This window comes from Peromyscus maniculatus, chromosome 1 (genome assembly GCF_049852395.1).
Source record: "Peromyscus maniculatus bairdii isolate BWxNUB_F1_BW_parent chromosome 1, HU_Pman_BW_mat_3.1, whole genome shotgun sequence".
Classification (NCBI taxonomy): Eukaryota; Metazoa; Chordata; class Mammalia; order Rodentia; family Cricetidae; genus Peromyscus; species Peromyscus maniculatus.
Window position 1 is genome coordinate 110,803,026 of NC_134852.1, and position 16,643 is coordinate 110,819,668.

The 16,643-nt window shown below is 41.2% G+C and overlaps 1 protein-coding gene across 2 annotated transcripts in view; it reads right to left on the minus strand.

The window, feature by feature from the left end:
- The window catches only part of Pold3 (DNA polymerase delta 3, accessory subunit), a 40,292-nt gene that overhangs the window by 14,487 nt on the left and 9,162 nt on the right, over window positions 1–16,643 (minus strand). For both annotated transcript variants that reach the window (XM_006982152.4, XM_042279758.2), the window contains exons 3-8: window positions 16,468–16,570; window positions 13,323–13,362; window positions 11,467–11,599; window positions 6,768–7,029; window positions 5,254–5,326; window positions 2,092–2,257 (exon numbers count right to left, since the gene is read on the minus strand). In XM_006982152.4, coding sequence (XP_006982214.1) covers window positions 2,092–2,257; window positions 5,254–5,326; window positions 6,768–7,029; window positions 11,467–11,599; window positions 13,323–13,362; window positions 16,468–16,570 — 777 coding nt within the window. The remainder of the gene's footprint in view (window positions 1–2,091; window positions 2,258–5,253; window positions 5,327–6,767; window positions 7,030–11,466; window positions 11,600–13,322; window positions 13,363–16,467; window positions 16,571–16,643) is intronic.

Genomic DNA, 16,643 nt, shown 5'->3' on the forward strand with positions numbered 1-16,643 from the left:
TGTTAGAGACAAATACATGTAAACCATAGTCTTCCTATCATTGAGTACCTATGTCTTATTTAATTTTGAACATCAACTTTTTTTCTACTTTAGCTAGGAAAAGAATAAAGTAAACCCAACTAAGCCAAAGGGCATCAACATTGGAGCAGAAAGCAATGCAACGAAAAGAAAGAAAACTAGTGAAGCTTGAAGCTGTTAGGTTAAGGAGAAAAGATCAATAAGCCTTTCACAACAGAGGGAAAACATGTATTTCCAAGTGGGAATTAGAGAATAAAGAAATCTGTAGTCAGAACTACAGTCTACCAATACTCTAAGAACAAGGATAAAGAAATCTGTAGTCATAACTGCAGTCTACCAATACTCCAAGAACAAGGATAAAGAAATCTGTAGTCATAACTATAGTCTACCAATACTCCAAGAACAAGAATAAAGAAATCTGTAGTCAGAACTACAGTCTACCAATACTCCAAGAACAAGGCTAGATTATGAGCAACTTTAACAAGCTCAAGCACTTAGAGGAAATAAATCCTTTTAAAAGCACAACTTACTCAAAACTAATCCAAAAAGAACTAGGAAATTTGAGTAACATTATATAAAGAAGCTCTCATAGGCAGGCGCACACACGTGCATGTGCACACGCACACACACACACACACACTATAAAGAAAACCCAGGCCCAGATTCACTGATATATTTTATTAAATATTTAAATGTATCACAAGTATGTCTGCATAAGGCCAGAGATGGCTCAGCAGATCCAGGTGCTTGCTGCCAAGCCTAATGAACCAAGTTCTATTCCAGGCCCCACACTGTGGATGTAGAAATCTGACTCCTACAAGTTATGTCCTCTGTGCCATGGTGTGTACAGACACACATATCACACACACACACACACACACACACACACACACACACTCTAAATAAATAAATAAATAAATAAATGTAAAAAAAAATAAGATTCACAAATTCCTTTGGAAAACAGGAAACTCCTCTATATGTATGAAGTTAACACAAGTTTGATACTAAAACTAGCCAATTACCAGGAAAGAAAATGGCTGAGCTGTAGTCCTCAAAAACATATAAACAAAACCCCCTTAGGGCAATGTTAACAAATCCAGCAGTGTGTAAAAACAATAAATATGATCAGGGAGCTAATCCTAAGAATGCAAGGCTGGTTTAACATTTTCATGTCAATCAGTATAACCCACCAGATTAGCAGAAAAACTCTTATGAGCCACCTCAATAAAAGCAGAAAAATCATGTTAAAATTTAAAACCGATGAGTTAAAGTCTCTAAGAAAACTTGGAGTAGAAAAAAGACTTTTTAACCTGGTAAAGGAGACACTGAGTACATGCCTGGTAACGGCCTCCACCAGTGAGTAAGGCTGTGATCATGGCTGGGGACATTTTAATCCACGTATATTTTGTGCTCCTGGGAGGTAAGCCCCACTGGACAGAGCCTTACCCCTCTGAAATGTCACTATTTTGTTGCTCCAACTTTACCACAAAAGTTGGTTCTTTGTGGGCCTATCAGTGCTGACAGTGTCCTTTAGAATTTCTTTCAACAGACTAATTCCTACCAGCTATGAGGTAGTGTCTCAAACTCCTGGATCCATTTTTAACAGCTTGTGTGCTTTTTATTTTCTTTTCTAATTACATTTTACCACTTGAAAAATAAACTCATTGATATAAAAAGAAAACAAAGAACTTCTTCTCTTAAACTGGACTAGCAACAGTAACTTCTCTCTGGGTAATTTGATGTGAAACACACACACACACACACACACACACACACACACACACACACACACACACACACACACTTTCACGGTGTCTACACACTTAAACTGAAGTCTAGGGGAAAAGACGATCAATTTGCAGCAGTGGGAACAAAATGTGGCCCTGGGTCCTGGATCTCCCAAACTGGCTGCCCTGGGGTCCTGCTTCACGAGATGAGCTGCTGGCTTCTTTCTCTCTTCACTCTAGCAATATTAAGTAGGAGTTAGCACTGAACTAACCTACCTGCTGTGGAAAGCCCAAAGGGACCTTCTCCCTCCACAAAACACCCCTCCCCAGTGACAAATTTTCCTACCATTTCTTCCCCCTCTGCTGGATCTTCGCAGGCTCTGCTTTCCTGCTCGATTTCTTCAGAGCTGTGGGAGCTGCCGGCTTTGGTTCAGTGACAGACACTGGAGGCTGCTCCACTGTTTTTCCTTCTTTCGCTCCTTGTTCTGAATCCAAACTGACTTTAAGTTTATCTACAAAAAGGTATAGGAGATGAGATATATATATATATATATATATATATATATATATATATATATATATATATATGGTCCATCATGTAATATTAATCTATCATTACTGTGACAGTCTACTATGTTCCAGGTAACATGTTAGGAGCAAGGGAAGAAAAGCAGTCCCTGTCCTAAAAAAGAGCACAGTTGATTGAGAAAACATCAATGATCTTCATTTCTGACCCCCACTAATGTCTCATACACCACAGCCCTAAAGACAGCAAACACGGCTTCAAAATACCAAATTCAACGTTTGGGTTAAGAACTGTTTTTAATTATATCTGTTTATTTATTGTGTGTACATTGGGTATGCGTATGCCATGGCACAAGTGTGAAGGTTAGAGGACTAGGTTTTCTCCTTCTACCATGCAGATTCCAGGGATCAAACTCAGGTCCTCAGGCTTGACAGCCTCTAAATTCAACTTTGTGAAGTATCGTCTTATTTTCAAATGAGGAAAAGAGAGCTCCAGGTAGTCATGATGTTCAAGAGTAAAGCTTGAAAATGGGCTGACAGCTAAGTTCGCAGCAACATCTTTTCTATTCTACTTTTAAAAAGTCATTTATTTTGCTTGTATGGGTATTTTGTCTGCATGCACGTCTGTATATCACATGCATGCCTGATGCCTGTGGAGGCCAGAAGAGGCACTGGATCCCCGGGGACTACAATTACACATAGTTATGAGGCACCACATGAGTGCTGGGAATTGATCCTAAGTCTTTAGAAGAGCAGCCAGTGCTTTTAATCATTGAGCCATCTCTCCAAGCCCTGTATCCTACCTTTTAATGCCTGAATAGTCCTATCTCACTACTACCTTAAATGATAAAACAAAATTAATTCAAAACCTGCTTCCCACTGGGCAAGTCTAAAAGTCATTTTTCTTTGTGAGAACTGGGATAACATTTATAAGACTACTATCAGGTATAAACATTAAGTGAGTTACCAAAGGTGTCACTGGATATGGGCCTCAGTTAGCTCAACTCCTGACATGGGTCCCTATATTAAGATGAGACACCACATAAGCGGCCATGCAGGACAGGAAGGGCCCAGCCATCTGAGAAATACAGAAGTGAATAATCAAGCCTTATGCATACCCAGTGATAGGTATGCATCACTATACAATGAGAAAGCTATACACAGTGGGAATTCTTCAAAAGGCTGTTTGCATTATCTGTTCTGTAACAGCTTAATCATCTACCTACTAAGAAAGGAAAACCACCTATCTTAGTCTTGGCTGATATGTACAGGTTAGTACAATAGTTTTTAAAAGCATGTATGTTCTTTGATAGTGTAGATGGATCAGAATATAAAATTCACTTTTTTGAGCGTTTATGTGAGAAACCTAAATGGTGGGCTTCATTAGCCCAATGGGGGTACCATTGCTTCATTTTTAAATTCTGTTGTTCTTATCTGTGCTTTTCAAACTTTCCCACTAAAATATCCCAAATGGACTAGGAAAGCAAACATTTTGTTCTTTTTAAGGCTAAGTCACCTTTCATTGTCTGCATCTATCCACAGGCAAAGGGTTTTGTCTTATTTTCCATTTTATCATCAATGTGCAATAGAGCCAAGCATGTAGCAGGTATATAATCAACACTTGTATAATTTGGCATTTTCTACTATTAACAACTATTTACGTATTTTACGTATTTTTTAAATGATATACAAAAGGTTCTTCACTGGGGACCAGAGTGGCTCCGCAGTTATGAGCATGTTCTATCTATTCTTCCCAGCACCCACAGGAGGCAGCTCACAACAGCCTGTAACTCCAGTTCCAGGGGATACCACACCTTCTTCTGGCTTCCATGGGAAACTGCACTCATGTGAACATGTCCCCACAGATATACACAAATACAAATAATCAAAAGAAGTTTTAAATCTCACTGGATCTGAAGGTTACAAACGACAGCAAGAGCGTCAAAACTGTCACGCAATGGCATCGGACAGAGTGCGGCGCACCAGGACCGGCCCGCAGAGTAGAGGCGTGGTGATGTGCACCAGGCCCGGCCCGCAGAGTCGAGGCGTGGTGATGTGCGCTCACAGAAACAGGGACCTCCTGCGCCCGTGCCAGCACCGCCACCAAAGCATGTTTCTGGATCACTTCCAAGAACCACATTTTTTATACTTTCACAACACAAAACATTTTTTTCTGAGAGCTTCCACAGCAAAGAAAACACTATCATTCCAGTCCCCACGGAGTATCAACCTGACCATCATGGCAAAGCAGAATCCAGACTAATTCTGCTTGGCCAGGCATGCAACGAAGCCACAGATCTCTATAAAACTGAAGCTCCAAGAAAGTGTGTGGTAAGTACCCTGTGGTTCCTACATTCTTCTTGGTATTCTGCCACATAACCCCAGGGGATGTGTACTTGATATGAGAAGTATAAAAATATGTAACTATTGGCTCTTTCCATTAAGAAAGAATTCTTATTTAAATAAAGGAGGCCTTTCCTTCCTAAAAAAAAAAAAAAAATAGATGCATTTAAATGGCCTGGCCATTACTGCCTATATTCACATTGACATTTAATTCAGTGCTGTGGGTAATCTTAAAAAATGACTTAAGAAAGGCAAAGTGTTTGTTTTTGTGATCCCTGGAAAGGCATTAGTAGTCAGGGTCCCACCAACCAAACTGATGCCAGCATCCACGATATTAAATGCAACTCTACACAGGCAGCCACTCTCTCGCTTTAATTACCCGTCTCCAAGAGCTTCATGCAGTCAGATTTTCTTTTCCTAAGGCAAGAAGTAAAAGCAGAAATACCCTCCAGCAGCCCTCAGGCATCCCCTGAAAGTCGAGCGGTCAGTTACTGCCATCAACACATTTGTCAGCACACTGCGAATATGTGAGGACACGGGAACATCCAGGTGGGCAAAAACTAGACCAACGGCCTCCACTCAGGCAGAGGTTACTACAGAACATTCATCTGTGAGTTCAAGAAATTATGAACATGCTTACTCATAGCAGCTTTTCCAAAAAAGTTGCTCATCACATTCCCTTTTCCCGGTGCTTTGCCCCCAGCTGAAGATACCTAAAAGCACAAAACAGAAAACACACCATTTCTAATTTTGTCTAACATTTAGGCTGTTCTTCAAGTACCATGGCCTCAATCATCTCTAACAATACAGCACACTATCAGCCATGCATGGGGGACAAGACTGTGATTCCAGAACAAGGGAAGTGGAATTTAGAGGATCAAGAGTTCAAAGCCATCCTCAGCTACATAGTAAAATCAAAGCCAGAGTGGGCTAGGTGAGGAACTGTCAAGAAAACAAAACTTTCCACCTCAGCAGTACCAGCTCTGTATTACAGCACAGACTCTATTTATCATGGCAAAATGTACAGATGTTAGCTTTAAGAACCTAGAACAGGAACCCAGACCACCAGACAGTATCTGATGCTAATTCCCAAAGCTTGTTTTCTGTTTTTACAAATTATTTATGAATACATCTAAGCTCTTCTTGAGCACATTTTAAAAGAATTAAATCAGATGTGGTATGTATGGCAAACAATGGGAAAGAAGGTAAAATACTTTTAAATTATCAGAGGTAGATCTGAATCCTGGGCCTACCATTTAATAGCAGTGTGACCTGCAGGAAAATTACAAGTCTGGGCTCCAGTTTAACCACATACAAAATAAAAATGAAACAGTAAGATTCACAGAGAACTGGTAAGAGGCTTTACACAGAGGTCGGACTGCTGGTGCACAGAAGGACTCAACGTTTGATTCTTTCCTGCCTTCCTCTTTCTAAAAGCAGAAACGTGAAAGGACAACAATAGAAAGTTAGTAGTAACAACAGTAACTGCACTTTTCTGGGTTTTTTAAATAGTATCTTTATCATTTTCTTTTGAGACGATCTCATCCTGTAGCCTCAACTTCCTGAACGCTGGGATTACAGTACATACCACCACACTAAGAAATAGTTATTTCCTTAATGCCCTTAAAGCTAGCTCAGACTGCTAAACAATAAAAAAGAGAGAAACAAATGAAGAATGAGGACAAGAAAAAAACCCCATAAAACAGAATATGAATGCTAAATATGCCAAAAAGGAACACATACAGCAAAACCCCAGCTAGATGCTCTCAAATGTCACACCAATACAATCCTCAAACTTGCAGTTTTTCAGAACGATTTTCACGCAATGGCCGTCACATCAATCTTATTTAGTGTACAAGCTGGGCATCACCATTTCACAGTAAGAGAACCCAGTCTTGGTGAGAAGTAGTATCAGAGGAGAACATCAAGCATTACTTAAATATGGATCACACTAAGCCAGGCACAGTAGCTCATGCCTCTTCTCAGACTGGAGAGGCAGAAAGGGAAGAGGAGCCCAAGCTTGTGGTCAGCCTGGACCTGAGAGCAAGACCTCAAACAACGATCAGGAATGTGCAAACTGAAGTAGAGAACTCGGCACCAACTGCGGGCCCTTCTCTGAAGGACCCACTGGTATAAAAGGTCAGGCAGACTTACACTGGTTACTTCTTTAGCCTCTGTTTTTGTTTCCTTGTTGGTGTCTTGGGTTTTAGTACCAGCTTTAGAGAGCAGCATTCCCATAATTCCTTTGGGCTGCTGGGGAGCCTGTTTGGAGGCAGGTGGACCATGGCCATTGGTGGTCAGGTCACTGGCTTGTGTCTCATTTGTTGCCTGAAGGTTTGGCTGCTCAAACTTTCTGGAAGATGAGGATTCTGAAGGAGCTCTGGGGACCGCAGCTGCACACTGGATGGCACTAAACCTAAGTAGAGAAGTGTGTGTAAGATTATGTCACTACCAACCTCATTCTTACACTCTGTGCTTTCTATGTACCTTTTCACATTAATATAGAACTAGGAAATTTAAAACTAGAGTATCACAGAAAAAATTTCATATAAACTCTCAGTTGGGTAAAGACATAGGCAGTGGGGAGAAGTAACTCTGCCTAAAATTCACACTTACCTAATTAAGAAGCTGGGACTGAATCAATCATTTTCTACCACATCATACTGAACACACTTGCTTCTTTGTTTGGGTTTTTGTCATTTTTTTTTTTTTCTTTTTTTCAGGGGTGAGGACCGAACCCAGTGCCTTGCGCTTGCTAGGCAAGCGCTCTACCACTGAGCTAAATCCCCAACCCCTTGTTTTGTTTTTAGACAGGGTCTCTCTACATAGTTCTGGCTTGGGAGACAAGATGGTCCTCTGACCAAGTTCAAAGGGCAGTAACTATCAACCAAATTAGAACTAAAAGCTATACATTATTAACCAGTTTCTTGGCAACTCTCCTAGCCAGAGTGTGGCATGCTTTAAAACATGAAATAGGGATAGTGCCCCTGGTTCCCATAACTCATGTTCCTTTCATCCATTTGTTCCTCATTTCTAAAAACACCAACTTGCACCAGGAGGCTGCACACTCAAGGCTCAGGAACTCTGGTTAACAGTCTGCAAAGCCTATTACTGGGACATTCACCTCTTACTCTCCGGTCACTGCCAATGGGTCTCTTTCACATACTGTAATGCGATAGTCCACGACATGCACGGGAACCTGTTCACCCTTCTCAGGGTTAGACATAAAGCAGAGTTCCCCAGCTTTTCCTAACAGAGAAAACATTTTACTTCCCAGTGTTTTGCTTACTGGGGTAGGTGAAGACCCCTAGAGACCCTCTTCATTCTCTGTATTACAGGCCCTTAGCATAAGCCGTGGTACACAGCAAGGATTGATAAGAAGGACTGGCTGAAGAGGAGGCTTCTGGTCCCCTTTCTTCTTCACTGTATCCCCTCAATGTGGAATGGGAGATGGAAGACAGAAACTGTGTGGAGACAGACGCTATTCAAAACCAACTAGAAGAACTGCCTACGCAGTGGTCCCTGACAGTATGTCATTCCAGAGATGACTCCAAGTGGCTCCAGGGCAACACACATCTTGCACTGAGTCACGGTTCTGCAGAACACCTTCGGCTGATGAAGCTGAGAACAGACGGAAACCATTTCCTTTACCCACTGGCCTTCCTCTCTGGCCTCGCAGTGCTTCAGGGCCAGCGGCAAAGGCAATGTTTCACGTCACTGTCAGCACCTAAGGTTGGCCCTAAGACAGCTCTTTATTTGGTCTGCATTCCACACCTCGAGATCAAGACCAGCAACTGGCAACCAGGATGAGGCCAAGTCAGAAGACTGCTCACGCCCAAAATCTCACCTTCCTCGCTTTCCTAACATCTCCTAAAACACAACATCAGATCTCAGGAGGCTCACAATTCTAAGCAACAAGCATAAATTTCTTCTTTGGAGAAAACTCCCATCTTTTCCTCCTCTCCTCCTACTTTATCTCCCACTCCTACCTCCAGATAAAATGAGATGGTTAATCTCAATGGCCAATTTGATGAGATCTAGCATTACCTGGGGGTCTGGCCTCTGTGCACACCTATGAAGGAATACCTTGTACCTTGATTTGGTTAATTAAGGTAGGAAGACCTGCCCACTATGGGTGGCAACATTCCCTGAAATGGGATCCTGGACTACATAAAAAGGAGAAAGTGAGCAGAACAAGCTTTCAATTGCTCCCTGCTCTTTGATTGGGACTGTGATGTGACCAACTACTTCAAGCTCCTGCAGCCTTGACTTCCTCACCATGATGGACTGTGCAACTGAACTGCAAACCAGAATAAACCCTTGGTCCTTTAAGTTGCTTTTGAGCAACAGGAAGAGAAACCATGATTCAGGGTCTCATGTAGTGCAGGCTAGCCTCAGATTCCTACATAACTGAGGATGACACCTTCCACTAGATCTGACTTGCTTCTCCACAGCATTTAGACCATTGCACCAGTCCCTCTTTTCTGAAACTCTACCCTCAGCTTCTGGAACCCCAAATAGTTGCATAATTTTCCACTTCACTACAAGCTTCCTCTTAGACCCTTCTTTCTCTATCCATTAAAATAAAGAGCCACCATGAATACTATATGCCAAATGCCGCTCTAAGAGCTCCCTCCGCTGGGAGGCCCTGCTGGTCAGAGGCTGCAGTCTACCCTGGCCTGGCAGCTCTCTCCGAGCAGGGCAACATGGAGGACTCCATCCGAGCAGAGAGCTTCCTGCTCTCCATCTGACCTTATTGAAGAATGTCTCTAGGCGCCGAGGCCTGGCTTATCTCTAGTGTGACTCCTGACACACAGTTCCCTGCAAAAACTTTCCCTCTGCCACCCATATGGTAAGTAAACATTGTGCTAGGAGCTTTGCAATAGGACTGTGCTTTCACATATGATAACTAAGACTTGGACTAGGAAATGTATGATAGGATCGTGCTGTTTAATGCAAATTAGGTGATGCCCCAGCCTCTGTCCCCATCCTATGTATCTCCCCTCACTCTGGATAAAGTTGATCTGTCTCACTGAAGCTGTCTCCCAGAGGCTACTTCCACCGTGTTCATCGTCCAGACAAAGCTCTCTGTCACTGCTTCTGCCCCTTTGTCCTTGTGGACTAGTGGCCAACAGAATTCAGGAAAAAGGGGACCCCAGAGCACTCCACATACCTTACTCACTTAGTCCCCTACTACATGTGAGGTTGGTACTATTGTAGGCTCTACTTACCTAAGAAAGTTGAATCACAAAGTGACTAATCATTTGTCCAAAGTCATACAGCTGGTAAAAATTGTATATATCCCTGAGTTTTATTTTCTGGCCTTCTTTCATTCTACACATTCTCTCTACGTGGCTCTATCTGCTGCCCTGGCCCAGCAGCTTACCTATGTTCTGAATCCATAATCATTCTGTTTACCTCAAGGCTTATCTATTGCAATGGATAACCTTACTTGAGATTCCCCAGTAATTCCCCATGTCCAAAACCCAGCAGCTCTCCTCAGAATAAAGTCCAAGCTCTATGGAAATACTCAAAGAAGAACCTGATTCCAGTCTTCTAATGACTTCCCAGCTTCCCCCTATGTGCTGGCCACAGATAATGATGATTATGCAATGTCGGTTTCTCTCTCAGCTCCATCTTACTCTCAACCTCCTTTATCTGCTGCAGTTTCTATTGGACCTGAGTCTCAACCTAGACGCCTTAACCCTGTGAAAAGCCGCTTGTTTGTCCACCCATCCAGAAGTTGGTAATAAAGGCCTGTCTCCAAAATCTTCTCACATCATTCCTCTCATGATAACACCTTACTGTAACTGCTATCCCCTGTAGGCCACTGACCTTAGGATCAGGTACTGGATCACATTCTCAAAAGTATGTAGAATGGCAACTCAATGATATTCATCAGATATATGCCAAACAAATTCAAATTATCTTTTTAAAAATGTATCTGATTTTATATGTAAGAGTGTTTTGCCAGCATGTATGTCTGTGCGCCATAAGCACACCTAGTGCCCGAGGAGATCAAAGGGTGTTAGATCCCCTGGAGGTGGGGTTATGGATGGGAGTCGTAAGCCACCATGTGGGTACTGGGAATCGAACTTAGGTCCTCTGCATCAGGAATAAGTACTATAAACCACTGAGCCACCTCTCCAGCCCCCAAACTTAAATTATTATTAAATCAAGGTGGTAGATACCCAAGTATATTTTTAGAGAACTAACTTGAGCCCTTAGTATAATCTTACAAAGTAGGAATTATCACAACTGATTTAAAGATGAAGAAACCAAATCTAGAGAGTATTAGGTAATTTGTCCAAAGCCACCGAGCCATTAAGTAGCAAACCACAACTAAAACTTATGATCATCAGTTTCTAAAATGCACACACATTATAGTCTGTTACTATCCAGTGCCCTGAAGAACACAAAAGATTTACAAGATCTAATCTTGGCTATGGAGCTTTGGAGCCAAGTTACTTTTGGCTGGAAGGGATAGGGACATCAAATTTAGGAACAGTTTTTGAAGGGCAACATTTGAACCAACTCCTAAAGGACGGGTACGGCTTAGACAAGCAGAGACTGGGGCAAAGGGGGACTAAGGGGACACAACAAGCATTTCTAGTGGTGATGACAGGATAAATATATGAGAGACAGATTTATGCGGAGTCCACTGGGGTTCTCAATATGGGCTGTGGCTGCTATTTTTCACCTTGTGATGTACTAATAAAACCAGGCATGTGTCTTACTGCAAGATAAATGGGGTTTTACTAGACTTGGCATTCACTCTTAAGAGGCAGCCACTGTGTAAACACCTTACAAAATCAATTCGTAAAGAAGCCCACAAGAACATTAAGGAGCTTACTTGCTGCAGTTCTGCAAATTGCTTTTAAGGATGTCATAGTCGGTATTGAACAGAGGCCCACTGTCCTTTAGCATAGCTTTCTGGATGCTGTACACATGGATGCTGGCAGTCACAGCTAGCTTGGACTTCACTGCTACAAGTCAACAGGAAAAGCAGTCTGTTAATACACAACTTCATAGCTTGTGGGGACTTTAACAAGAAACTCTTCTGCACTAAAACCATTTGCTCTCTATGGTGGTCCAAAAGCTCTAAAAGGCCAAACAGCTACATATACAGTGTAACATAAGCCTCTGTCTGTAATGGGACATGATGGTGTTGAGTGGTTTCTAAGTACAGCACCTGTGAGGCTATCGTTCATCCAGAGACATTCGGCAAGTAGTTAGTTATTGATGATGATGATGATGATGATGATGATGCTTTGTTTTCAACCAGTTAAAGATAATGAAGTAATCTCTACCTGAGAAGACTTAAGTTACATGCTCCAATTACAATTTAGAGAAAGCAACTACCTAATATTATTACTAATGAGCTGAGTCTACAGAGCAAAATCAAAAGACTATCACAGGAACAAACTGTGGGTTCTACAAGGGAAGACACTGTGCCTAAATTGTTCCCTGTCCCCAGTACCTAGCATAGAGCTTGGGACATAGTAATCATCACAAATGGCAGTTTCTTAACATTTCCTTTATCGACAGAGAAATTTTTATACAATTTTATATATAAAAAATAGGTACATAATTCAAATTTTACTGATGGTAAGTCATAAAGAATTTTATTTTAAAGCAACCCTTGGACATAAATATAATTTTATTACTTATTAAAAATGAAAACAAATTTAACATACTAATGAAACAAGTGTGCGTGTCTATTTTTACACAAAGAATTGATATCTTGGCTGAATATTTGATACTGCAGAACGCAGAACACATCAATGTTTTTTAGCTAATCAATATTTTGCTTTTACAATCATCAGTGCTGACAATGCCACCACTCTACAGCAAGACATAATACAAAATAGAAGAAGCATATTTAGGCCACTTCAGATTGCTGGAAACCCCGTTCTTATCCAAGCTGAAATTTACTGATTTAAAAATAAATAAATAAAACAACTAGCAACTCAAATAGCAGTTTTTAGAATCAAGTAATCTAACATAAATACGATCCCCCAACACATTCATGTGACACACAGTAAGGAAGAGGGGTGGGGAAATGCTGTCTCCCATAATAAAAACGGTGTGTTTCTACACAGGCACAGAAGTCTGCACATTCAGTAAAAAGACTGCAGCTGAGAACACCCAACACAGCATGCATCACACCCAGCTCCAGTCCGGGCCACAGTATCGCAGGCCATGCTCACTGGTGTGCATGACAGGATGTCGCACAATGCGAAGGGCACTCACTGTGTGTTCAGAACCAAGGCTACAGTCAAGTCCCATGATGCAACATGAGTGGCACTGCCACAAAACCCTCAGAGGCATCACGTTTGATTCTGAATGAAGTCTTGGTTGTCATGAACTCAGTTTGGTAATCTTTTGACAAGCCCTCGATTCAGTTATTCAACCCCACGTGGGGTCATGACCCACAGTTTATGGAACCATGTCATCTGGAATAATGACAATTTTTGTATGCCTGTCATGAATCTTGAAATCCTGTCATAGATGTACTTTATGTCAGCTGCTATTAGCCTTAAAAATGGAAGTTAGGCAGATGTAAGAAGATTTTAGCTTTCAGAAACCATTAATAAAAGGAATATAAAACTCTTTTGATTAAATAGCCAAATACACTCTCTTGCAGAGTGTACCCAATCAATGCCATAAGTGGAAAAGCGAAAGGCCTACTTAGCGACTCACTCTTACCTTCCAATTTATCTTCTCTCACTACTGCAACCTTGTGGCACTGCGAGGAACAACACTTCATCAGTGGTGAAGTCACAGAGCTTGGGATTTCAGTTTCCTTGACAGTAACTCAGTTATGCTTAGCTACAAAATTAGAAAACACTGGGTACCCTGAAAATACACTACAGTAGAGGGTGGTCTGATTTTCTTTTAATTTGCATATTTTACAGCCTCTCAAAAAAAAAAGAAAGAAAAATGAAACGCCAGCCTCAATACTTTCATGAAACAGAACTATATCTCAAATCACTATAAGAACAATTTTTAGTAAATGATTTAATGACAAATACTATATAATATATAGAACTAGATAAAAGTTAGATCTGTCTCACACAATATTCAATATAAATTCTAGGCACTACCCTAGATTAACTCAACATCCAGGAATAACTGAAATAACCTTAAAAGAAAGCCTTTTTTTTTTCCTTATTGCAACTTTTAAATAATACAGTAAACAAGTTTTTTTCATTAAATTCTCAAGAGTACCCCAGGACTTAATCATGTTACATTGGAAATGCATGCCTGTTTTTCCTGCCAGATACTAGCTGTTTTTAGAAATCAAGAATATTGACTAGCAAGTAAAGCATCTGCAATTAACCTAAAACAAAAGAAAGCTGAAAAGAAGCCTTTTAATGAAAATAAAAAACTTTAAGCAAAGTACAAAGACAAATGAAGAAAAAACTAAACTAAACTAAAACTTGTATCACAAAGGTCATACAGCTTCAAAACATAACACAAAGACCAAGTGAGGAAAATGAAGAGCTTTCAGAAAAACAAACAGGAAGTGTGAGAGACAGTTCACACCCAAAAGTCAGCAGTGGTCCTGCACGGGGCTAGGGCTGCGCTAGCTTGGTGAGAGGGAGAGCAGAGCTATCTGCTGAGCCATTTAGTCCTCGGCCCAGCAGCACGACCTCCGGGAATGTGGCCCCCCAAACTAGCAAAGCCACAGAGGCCATATACACACAGCTGCTCACTATGGCACAATGTAACGGCCAAGATGGTCAATAACCCAATAAGGAACCCATGAACCAACTCGCGTAGCAATGCAGCCCTTATGTGTCTGCAGGAGGAACACTTCTCTCACTAAATGATTAGGGTGGACAGTTTAAAAAGCTGAGCTCAAAATGGGCTGTAAAATCTGAGAACCTTTATCTAAGAAAAAGGTCATAGAAACATAATTGTTTCTATTAAAAGCATATATAAGAACTATATATAACAAAACCAGAAGGGAAAGGCAAACCCAATCCAAAAGCCACCTACGTGAGACACCAGGGAACCAACAAACTGAAAGCAAAAGTGAAAACAACTGAGTTTCAATAGAACTTTGATTGGTAAATTGCCACAATGAGGGATTGGGTCATTTAAGCAGGATATATCCTATAGGAAAACCTGCGGGGGGGAAAAAAACCTAACAATTTTCAGTAATTGTTAGTAAAAATATTCATTTTTCATATTCCTATTCCTCTAAAACTGGTATTTGGCTAAAGCAACATACACTATGCCAATGTTAGGAACCACCAAAGTTCATAATATAGAAGAGCAATAAAGGTCAAGCAAGCATTTTTGTTTGATTGGTTTTTAGGAGGCAGAAACTCACACTCTGCTCAGGCTGGCCTCTAACTTAGTAATCCTACTGCCTCAGCTCCCAAGTGCTGCGGGTCACAGGCATGAGCCATCATATTTAGAATCAAAGTACATTTTTGTTTGTTTTAATAATGAGGGCCAAACCTTGCACATTCTAGGCAAGCATTCCACCACTGAGATATCTCCCCAATACTTTAAAAAAAGCTTTTCAAAAATGAAGTCATAGATTTGAATTTAGAAAATTGTGTTTTTTCTTTTAAGAAAATGAAGCCGGGCAATAGCTTAGGTGGTAACCTGCTTGCCAGGCAGGCATGAGGATCTGAGTTCAAGTCCCAGCTGAAAAGATGGGCACAGTGGCACCACTTACAATTCTAGTGCTGGGAGACCAAGACAGGGGACCCCAGAGCCACTGGCCAGCCAGTCTGCCAAATCAGCAAGCTTTCAGGTTCCAGCGAGACCTTGTCTCAAAAAACAGAGCAGACAGCTCTGACCTTCACATAGCCATGCACACGTGTGCATGCTTACCTACACACATATGTATGCATGCTTGCATACACACACACATACACGTACCTACAAACACCTGCATGATCATATATACAAACTAGATGTTCTTCAAAACATCACATTCTGCAAAGCTGCACACTAAAAACGACAGGGCTTATGAAGAAAAGCATTAGGAGCTAACCATTAAAACACTGCAGATTTGTAGTGCAGCCTTAGGGACAGTAATTAATTCACACCGATATCCTGCATATCAATTCATAGCAGTAGGAAAATTATAATTATGAAGTAGCAATGAAAATAATTTTATGGCTGGGGTCATCACAACATGAGGAACTATATTAAAGGGTTGTAGCATTAGGAAGGTTGAGAGCCACTGCCCCAAATACTTGAGAGTTTAAAAAGCATGTGCCCGCCCTGAGGAGGCCATGGACTTAGTAAGAGATCAGCAGACCTGAGACCTGCTCTGTGGCTGAGATGAAAAGGCAACAGTACCCATGCTGGTGGACAAGGTACCAGTGGGACGAAAGACAAGAGGCTATGCACACCTATACAGACTCCCAGCCCGGGGCCTCTGTGCTGCAGCAGCAGCTAAGCCTTCAGGCCTACCCCTCACCAATGGGCCACCCTAAGTGACCTATCAAAATGAGTGCTCAAATTAAAAATAAAGTCAGTTCATTTTTCTTTTCTCCTTTTTTTAACACTTGAGTTTGTGGCTTAATATTTGAACAGGATGAAAATTAAATACCAGTGTCCTCGATACGTATTCAAGAGGAAAAGGAGGTTCAAGGACCACCACTCTCTAATGTCTCATTTCCTAGGTAACCATCTACTAATGACAGTCTCTTATCACAGCCAAGATATCACCTAAACTTTCCTGAGTGTCAGATTTAGTTTAGAATCTCAAAATAAGGTTGGGTACTTTAAAACTCCCACACTACTCAACCTTGCTTCTTTCTCCTGCTAGCTCTAATACTGTTTGTATCTCACATACACAAAGGCTCATTACGAGAGAACTCACAGAATGTCCATTCTGTATAAGGCTGCCAGACACCAGGTAGGTAACATGCAACTGAGCGCCCGAGTTTTCCTTCCGCTTCCTTTCGACATATTCATAGAGCATCCTGTTCCAAACAAGACAGAAATGATTTGTTAGCATGCATCTTTGCCTCATCAACTCTTAATTCAAGACTTCAA